General features: G+C 34.2%; 1 protein-coding gene across 2 annotated transcripts; it reads right to left on the bottom strand.

Moving 5' to 3' along the window:
- Positions 1–81: 81 nt before the first annotated feature.
- Positions 82–7,279, bottom strand: LOC132546295 (heparan sulfate glucosamine 3-O-sulfotransferase 1-like). 2 transcript variants are annotated; one of them, XM_060210016.1, is made up of 2 exons: positions 7,171–7,279; positions 82–1,830 (listed from the first exon to the last, which is right to left on the bottom strand). In XM_060210016.1, exon 2 carries the CDS (start codon positions 1,805–1,807, stop codon positions 707–709), a length of 1,101 nt encoding a protein of 366 aa, XP_060065999.1. In that variant the 5' UTR covers positions 1,808–1,830; positions 7,171–7,279; the 3' UTR covers positions 82–706. The 2 variants fall into 2 exon arrangements, with proteins under 2 accessions (XP_060065999.1, XP_060066000.1); XM_060210017.1 differs by lacking the exon at positions 7,171–7,279 and adding an exon at positions 6,985–7,159.
- Between the last annotated feature and the right edge of the window lie 2,737 nt (positions 7,280–10,016).

The raw sequence follows: 10,016 nt of genomic DNA on the forward strand, positions 1-10,016 counted from the left end.
TAATCAATAATAAAAATTCCTTCCACATAAAAGTAAAGACATTTTGGTTGTAAAATATACATACATTATACATTACCTTTAAGTGATTTCAAATAAAAATAATGAGAGCTATCAGTGAGAATAAAAATACTGAAAACTAAATTAAGCAATGGGAATGAAAAACAACAAACAAATTTATCTTTCTTTACAAATTACACTAATAAAAAACCCATTAAAACTAAAATAACACTTTCTGTATTCAATTATTTAAAAAATAGGAGTGCCAATTATGTAATTGGCAAGTTGATACAATAAATTTACATTGATTAAACAATGTTTTCATCTGGAAATAGCCTCAATTTCTATCTTCTAATAAAGTATCACATTTTTATGTAAAAAAGTATCTGATTTTCTGCAATAAACGATTTCTCCTTGTATTGTTAAAGGGAGATAACCTGTATGGAATTCTTAATGCTGGGACATTGGCTATGACTAGCTCTTGATCTTTGGTCTCTATACATAAATGTAACATCAGCTATCGCATTAACTAATAGATGTAAAAAGGGTCCATGTAGTTCCATCGTCAGAGTTAATACTAAATTGATAGTTTATATATACACTTTCTTTCAGATCACATTAATGAAAAATAAACAGAAGGATCTCATAGAGAAGACAGTTAATGCAGAACAATTCATGATGTTGTGTTTTTTCACTGATCCTTCCTTGCCTACCAGTCAAACTTCCTGCCTATTAACTTGTAAAACTGTTTATTAAGTGGTCTAAAAAGGTCTGTTAACATTTCCATTACTCCTTCATCTATATCTGGGTGCTTCCGACCCTTGCCTCTTGATAAACACTGCTCTTGTCTCGTTCCATTGAAACCATCAATAGACATGCAGTAAAATCCCTTTTTATCACTAAACACAAATCTATCTGGTGTTATTAAGTGAGGTAATCCAAGAAACTTTTCCACTGCATGAACTTCCTCGTAAGGATTCCGCACCAAGTTATCACCATCGACGATGTGGATTTGCGCAAGAGGGAAGTATTTAAGCCATCTCAACATGTGTTTGTAATAGAATGAAGGACGAATTCCTGGATATCCTTCATTTATCTTTCCATTTTTTGGACGAATAATTAATTCTTCAAATGAAGGTGTCAATTCTTTTGTGGTTTTATCCTTCAGTTTTCTCTGGAGGTAATCAGAAACTGCACGAGCAATAGGTTCTCGAACTAGTAAAATCATTTTCATAGAAGTGTTCATACTGTACACACGCCATTCAGTGTCTTTGTTGTGAAAATAATTTGAAGTTTTTTCCATGGTTATCTGTCCCTCATAAGAAGGGGGCATTAAGGATTTATAATAATCAAATCCCAGCTTAAAATTTCTCTCATAGTCAAAGAAGTTAAGTTCTTTATCTGCTATAACAATATCGGGGTGTAATTTTAAATATTGTACCATGGCACCTGTGCCTGCCTTTTTCACACCTATGATAAGACACTGTGGCAGTCTCTGGCGAAGATCAGTCTTTTTGTGAACTGGAATGTTGTTTTGAATGTCGTCACTGAATCTACTTCCATGCCCAGGTCTGCTTGCTGGGCCCCAGTAATCTGTAACCTTTGGCAGTACATGTCTTTTCATGCCTGAATCATCCTTTTGGTTCATCAGATCATAATGAGGGCTACTGAGCATCAATATGAACAGAGCGATAGCAACAAAAAGCAACACTCCCAATATCTTTGTCTTTGAGATCCGTCGACAGCATAGTCCCTTGGCACGAGGAAACAGCCCTGCCTCTTCATGGTAGATGTAATTATTTGGTGACATGATCAGGTATTCTTATAGTCCACCTGTAATGTAAAATAACCATTATCAAAAAGTGGAAATTTTTTCACTAAAATTAACATTTTAAAAACATAGAAATTTTTGCTGTTTTATTTAAAAAAAAAACTGGTCTATTGTAAATCTATGGTTGTAAAACATGAAAAAATTTCAACTGTTTTATATACAAGAGGCCAATGGGACAGTCATGTGAGGTTCCCAGTTTTAGAACCTTTCCATCAGTCCCAACATTGTTGCAGGAAGAACAGAACCAATATGTGCATACTTACAAAGTTTTCATCGTTTCTAAGTTTAACAGTGTCTGTTTAATAGTTTAGTATATTGAAATCCTGTGTTCTTGAATGAAGGTCAAGGTCATTCATTTGAACAAAATTGGTAGCCCTCCCTTCATCCCAGTATGCTACTGGCCCAACATCATGACTCTGGACAATTTGGTTATTGAGAATAGGTTGTTTATAGATTTTAATACATTTGACCCTTATGACTTTGAAAACAGGCCAAGGTCATTCATTTAAACAAACTTTGTAGCCTTTCATGCCAGCATATCATTACAATGGGTCTTTTGGTTATTGAGAAGAAGTAAAAAAAGTACGTTGTTTATGACTGAAGACACACGATGGAAGACCCTAGACAAAAGATGATCGCAACATGATGAGACTGTCTCAAGTGACGTTACAATACTGGTCTATTGTAAAGTTACCATAGAAAATTAACATGGACATTTTCAACTGTTTTATATATCATACACAGGTCTAATGTAAAACTAATATCATAAACACAAGGAAAATTGCAACTGTTTCACATACACAAGGGTAATTATAATGGCACACTTTGCCATGACTGGCAGTACATGTATCAGCACATATATATACCACTTACTAGAGGTTTTAGGCTACAACATACACATCAGCATAAATGACGTGTATAAGAATATCTATTTTTCAACCCTATTACCGAGATGATTAAAAACAGAAATATGCTTTATCTTTCTACGCAGCTTGACCTGAGGTTATACTAACATATAAATGTATGTATGAAGTGTATCATTGTGACAGGTGCACGTAATCCTAATTAATGTACACCAGTACAGGTGTATGAAATGTATACAACATTTGTACAGACCATAGTGTTGAGACATAATTGAACAAAACGCACACTGTATTTCTTGTAATTTATCTGGTGAGTTCGGAACACCATTTCCAAAATTTTGATATCTGGTAAAATATTTCATGTGAGATGACATAAAACAGATCTATGACGTATCAGTTTGGTATTCTAAGACGTTTATCTTGATTATATAAAAACATATATGTATACATTTATATATAACTGTACATAAACAGCAGCAGATTTTGGCATAGGAAATAAATTCTTTCATAAAAAAAATAAGATAAATATTGAGAATATTTTTTAACTCAATTTATATATGACCATGGGGTCAACCTGATATAAAGAAAAATATTTTAATGTAATTTTTAACTGCAGACAAATAAATACAAAATGAAATAGCTTTAAACTTGATCTGTGAAATCTAAACACTGATGACATTCGTGTTAATCACCGATTCATTCTGAGGTGTTCTATATTGGTTTAACATCCACTTAAATCTGTTCAGAAACATTTCTTTTTCAGTAAGAGGAAGTTTGACGGAAAATTGTAATTAAGATCTGTGTACCAAGTATCACTGTACACATAAGGGGGTCTGTACAGATGCAACCACATGTTACTCCCCTTTAAACCTGTTCATTATGTCATTAGGATTATACACCTACAAACTTCCCTTTCTGTATATCAGATCCACTCCAAACATATCACTATATATATATATAGAGAGAGATAGAGAGAGGAGAGGTTGGGGAGGGGGCAGCACACAATCACACAACAACTGTAATTTACATGTGTTTGCTGGTGTTTTATATAAAAAAAAGTTTAAAAAAAAACAGAAAACAAAAAAAAAACATGACTGGAGAAATTGATAGAATAGATCAAATTTAAATTCAACTTTGTATCCATTTTGAATACATTATACAATATTTTCTTTTAATTGAGATAGTTTATTATAATCATTTCAGTAAAAGAACAAGTTCCAATGTCTACTTTGATGATTTTCCTGGTATCAAAATTTGCTGGGCAATACACCTAATCAGATCCTTATGGCTTAATACATCATAAACTTACTCTAAATCACGAGCTGATGAACTGTTTTGTGGAAAAGATTCGAAAAATTTCTGATGCTTGAGCACTGGTTATGATCAAGTCATATAATTATCTATAAACAAGGGTGTATATAAATCTGATGAAATATGCGACATATCTCAATGATTTCCTTATAATTGTAGCTTCAGTGATAGGCAGTAACTGTACGATCACAGAAGACACAGAACACCCCTGTGTATAGATATAGGTCATAACTGAAAGTACTCTATGACACAAACGACAGAAAATATCGTAACTCTGATTGATGTAAATGCTGGATATGCTGTTATGTTATACAAGATAAAAAATTAAAACATCACTTAAAACAAAAACAAATATAAGCGTTACAGTGATAAAATTAAAATTGTGTACATGTGGCTCAATATTTGGAATATGCATCAAATATTTATATCGCAAAGCTTAAATATTGTTAATTCATCGGCACTTACTAAGACCATTGCATTGTGACAATAAGAATAATTGAACCAATTACTTTGACAACAAGTAACCAAGTGGAACTTTTATGAAATTTGTTGTCCACACTGTATGAAAGACTATGTGGAAAATATGTTCCTGCATCATTTTTTTCTTTTAAAATGGGGATAGTAAAATGGGTCCATTTTTGAAGTCTCGTCACTTGATCATAGCCGAGATACCACACCAGGATGTTTGATACGGTAACTTTAAAGGTTAACTGAGCTGTTTGTTTGTCTGAGTGCTACTTGCTGGTTATGTATTGGCATTTCAGTTTAAGTTTTTGAGGAAACTTGACCCTGAAAAAAGATACCTGTACCCTTGTTTTTGGATGATATCGAACGGTTGGATTTCAACACTTTACCCTTGTTTTTGGATGATATCAAAGATCACAGAAAGATCTTATTTTTTCTATGGCCACCAAACAGTCTTCATTAATAAGCTTTGCTACTTATCATATAACTGACTCATTCATTATGTGCAATATGATTCCAACGTCAAATCAATATCAAAGATTTTCTGCCAACCATCCTAGCCTAAAATTAAAACAAGGGATAAAGGATATGTATTGAGTTTCTAGGAAAATCCCATCAGTACCCTTTCTTTGGATTGTGGATAGAAGCACAATTACATCTATATTACTGTACATACATCTTATGGGGAAAATGCACAAAATGTTTTTACCGACTGATAATTTAAATGAATTCAGAAAAAAATGAACAAACCTTGGTATTGCATGACTGATGATTTCTATCTCATCAGTACCGATAATGTGTAAATTGAGTAAAAAACATTCATGTGTATTCATTAATTGCAACCAGGGCTCTCGATCTGCCAGATTTGAGGCCAAATATCGGCCCCATTCCCAATGCAAAATAGTATCTTTTTTTCCCAATTTAGACCCCAAGGAAAACGCCGCTTTTTTCCCAATTCTGAGGGCCCCGGGCCCCAGACCCAAAATGAGGTGTGAGAGCCCTGGCAACTATGCCACAAGTCATTAGTGAGTATAATTTAAAGATTACTGATAAAGAAACTTAATAAGATTTGACTACTATGTATTCCAAAGAGCTTTCTGAAATAATCCAACAAAAAACAGTCTTAAACAAATTTAGCCGACAACAAATAAACAGTCTTTAACACAACCTGAATTCTATGCCTTTCGACATGTCCTTATTTTCTTTGCTGTTTTCAAATACAAATTGTTTACAAATAGTTTTATGCATCATACCTTTTTTAATGAGTTCCAAACTTTTATCTGTCAGTGAAATGGAAAAACATGCAGATGTGCAGCTTGCTGATGATTTTATCTCCTAATTGCCTGTCTTATCGTGTGCCTTAAGCATGTATTAAAGCCTTTAATTTAAATTCAAAACTGTCTCAGTGTTTCTTATCCTATAGATTACTGTAGTATTAGTGTTGGAAACTTTTTGCTTTACTTATTTCATTTGGCTTAATTTGATCTATTTTGCTTCATTTAAATGTTTGCTAATATAATAACTTTTTACTGAATTTGAAGGAGTTCTGCATTTACTTCAACTGACTCAGCAGCATGTACCATTATGTCTTGTTTCATCATTATCCTTGTTATTCTGTATTGTATTGTGTGTATATATTGGTATGTTTGTTTCTTAGCTTTCGTATGTAATGCTCATTATTTTTAATTAACCAGTGACAGTTATCGTCCTGTTTTATGTATGTTATCATGTTGTGTGTATATATTGATGTAAAAGCCTTTGGATTGCGTTCACTGTTTAAATGTACAGACTTATAACAAAATTTATCTGACTTGAGTTAGCTATGTGTGACGTATGTAATGCTCATTATTTTTAATTAACCAGTGACAGTTATCGTCCTGTTTTATGTATGTTATCATGTTGACTGTTTTTTATTAAAATATTCTACATAAGTTTACAGTCGGATGTAAAAGCCTTTGGATTGCGTTCACTGTTTAAATGTACAGACTTATAACAAAATTTATCTGACTTGAGTTAGCTATGTGTGAATTGCTGGCATTCCATAACCTGTCTATATGTAGTTCATAAAGTAGACATGACTAAGATATTACCAGACAAGAATTCATTACAACTATTATACCATAAACAATATAAACAGTCGAAAGAGTATAGTATAGCCCACCAAACATTGTACCGACTAATCAGGATCTTACAGGTCACCAGTTCACCAGGTACAAATGTGTGTACACAAAAGAACACAATGATATATTATCATCAAATAGCAGACACAACAATACACATCACGAAAATAGGAATATTCAAGATCGCTTCAGAATGACCTCATTTATAGTCAGTCTGTAATCTGTAGCAATATTCGTACAATGCTTCAAGTATCCTATCCCACCTGGGGCATCTCTGTCTCCACACACCTACCCAGTCTACAGACCTGCACGGTGAATCCTCAAACAGCTGACTGAAAAGTTGTTGCCAATACATATATTCCTCGATTAGATAATATAAATACACTTATACACTTACTTAAACGCCCAGAACACAGATTCACATGGTGTTTATGCACTGGAAATACCACAAGGTATGTTAAACTGTAGAAAATCCTCTCCTAGAGTATCACGACGGTGCACTGGATGATCCGGAGTAAACAAAGCTAAAATCAGAGCTACGTACATTTGACCAATTCATTGACCGATCCAAAAACAAGCTTACCACAATATATAGACGACTAATCATGACGTCCGGCTACACACTGCCGAGATAACACAATATTGTTTATACCAGCCACAACACACATGATGCTCAGATGGGACAACGTCTCCTCGCGTTCGCATACTCAACATGGAGTCGTACAAGAGGAGCTATCCGTTATTTTCGTATGAGGCGCCCCAAAGGGGTTTCGATTTTATTAATAATGATGCTAGTAATGACAATTTATTAATAAGTCACTGCTAAATGTATAACAAAATATCAAAAACTTTTTTTTTTAATCAATGTAACAGTGTATCAGTAGTGTGGAGAATAATATAATTTAACAGATGTGTTTCTTAAACCGTGTGAAGAGCGGAGGACAGGTGCGTGCGGACAGGGACGTATTTAACTGACTACGTCCCTGGCGCGGGATAGATGGTTACTAATTACGGATATAAACCTCATAGTATTCGAAGATAAATTGCCAGGCCATTTTGACTTCCGGACAGGGGTCTTTAGGTGTATGATACTTATGTTTGTAACCGCTGTTCAAACCGTAAATCTTACTGATATCATTGCGACTGATGATCCTCATCAATTATTCATAACGTCATCATCAATTAGTATGACGTTGTAACGCCGAGAGGAAAAGAAGAACATACATTTTCTGTTAATTTCCCATGCTTACCGCCAATGTTATATCGTTACCATAAGTGAGATCTTTATGAAAAAAGTGTGAAAATAGGACAGAAATTGTGTTAACATTATAATCCAACAGTACCGTATTATTGTTATTTTTTTGTGTACGATTCTGTACTCAAACCTCTGGTTTTTATAGGGTTTATGTGCACATTCTGATACGCGAAAAAAAATAGTGGACGTGCCTAACAATACACACACGTAATCATAAGAGGGCGGCTGTAATAGTGTTATCGCATTTAACAGGAACGTATAATAGAGATCGTAGACTACCTGTATAGATTAACAAAAATAAAATTTAGTTAACTAGATATTCTGTACTCGTGTTTACAAATTTTTTCTCCAAAAGTACCTACATGTAACCAATCTTTTCAAAAGAAACTGTTAATTTTCAACATTTAAAAAACATATCACACGTTTAAGATATTTACAACTGAGATATCGCCTTATATTGTGTACAACTCTCTACCCGAAATATGAAGGAAAACACGTACTAATCAACGGTATTAAAAAACTGAGTAATTTTCCGTTCATGTAATGCTTGTGGTACGATTTGATTTAAATGTATTATATTTGTTATATGAGATTCAGTGGTCAGAGTGGTCAGTGTTACATCTCAGTCCACATGTACTACAGCATAGAACTGAATAGGACACAGGTACAACAGTAACAACTCGGAGGACAGAGACAAACGTGAAAACTTACACCAGAGAAGCCTACACTGGGCCTAGTAACCTACATCATAGTCGCTGTATTTAGTCGTTTGAAATGTAATGCACACGCATGTGCGCTTCCTGTGTGGTATTAGTGCAGCTATGAGCGTTTGAACCTTCCATTTAACTGATTCCAGTTGTTGAAATAAGACTAATGCACCGTAACTACAGGCGACGGTCCCCTGCCCTCCTTCTTCGGCATGTCGTGATATGGGCTATCTGTATCATAATGCCGTGACCCCTGAACCTTCCGATATATAATCGATCATCGACTTGGTCAATAAATAGCAATTAAATGCATCAAGTAATCATAATTGATAAAAAAGTAAAATTGAAAGGTTTGCAAAGTTTTTGCTAGCTCCAGTATGTGAAAGCTCGTTATTTCTTTTATCAAATAATATATATATGTCACCGTACCTAACAAGCGTAGTGTTTAATCGTTGTGAATGTATGATATATTGTCAAGTAGATTCCAAGGTTCATGGGTCACGACAGGGTGAATTAACCAGTTCTCCGAGATCGAGAAATTAGCTGTAATAATTATATTCATATCCTAAAAATCAGGGAAAGTGGTCGTGTCTGTGATTTGTGGTGATAGTTCGTGCAAAATATAACAAAGATTTTCAGTGTTATACTCAAGAGAAATACCGTAACAAAGAAAAAAAAAAAAAAACGTTGAAATTGTTGACGCCAATATCGAATGACGTAATTTCATACGCCGTCTACCGACAAAAATATTCTACATAAAGTTGTATTAAGCACTATGGCTTGTAAAATTAACACTAGGTAACAAAGTGTGTCAGCTTAGCTTTGCTTTACATCGAATACTAGTAACAGAATTAGCATACAAAGATATCTTTAAACAAAAGTAAAACCAAGAACAGCACAGATTACTTTACCACAACAAAAGGGTCAGTTTTGGACTTAATTTCTATTTCTCCTTTGAGAATCCCCCCTTTCCAGATAATACATTTTACATGTAATCACCCTGCTTTCACAACTTAAGGCTTTTACATGTTGCAGCTGATAGGATGTTCAAGGTCTTGTTCACAATATCGCGTTTTCTTGTAGTACAACAGAGAGTTTCGAGACATGCAGGTCGATGAAGACAAAGGGGAGTGCTTTATTGTGACCACGATGATCTCATCCAAAGATATTTTATTTCTTTGTAAGATACGGAGTTAGATATGCCTGATAGTTTCGCAGTTACACGCACGTTTTATTTATCTGAGTACGTGACATTAATTACCTGAATCGATCAACATTTAGGAGGTGTCTTCGGTCAAACAGAACAAGCAGAAGTTTGAATCGAGGTTCAAACGGTCAACAAGCATGCCCAACTTCATATCACAAAAGGAGATGGAATTTCACATCACAATAAAATCTCGGTTAAGAGAGTGAGGGGTTATAACTCTCTCATAACCTTCCTTAGCTGCATCTCTTGAATTTCATTGT

This window comes from Ylistrum balloti, unplaced genomic scaffold (genome assembly GCF_031769215.1).
Source record: "Ylistrum balloti isolate Yb309-2 unplaced genomic scaffold, AGI_CSIRO_Ybal_v1 Utg369882, whole genome shotgun sequence".
Classification (NCBI taxonomy): Eukaryota; Metazoa; Mollusca; class Bivalvia; order Pectinida; family Pectinidae; genus Ylistrum; species Ylistrum balloti.

Coding starts and splice junctions, on each gene's coding strand:
- LOC132546295 (XM_060210016.1), bottom strand. CDS start 1,807: ATGTCACCAAATAATTACATCTACCATGAAGAGGCAGGGCTGTTTCCT.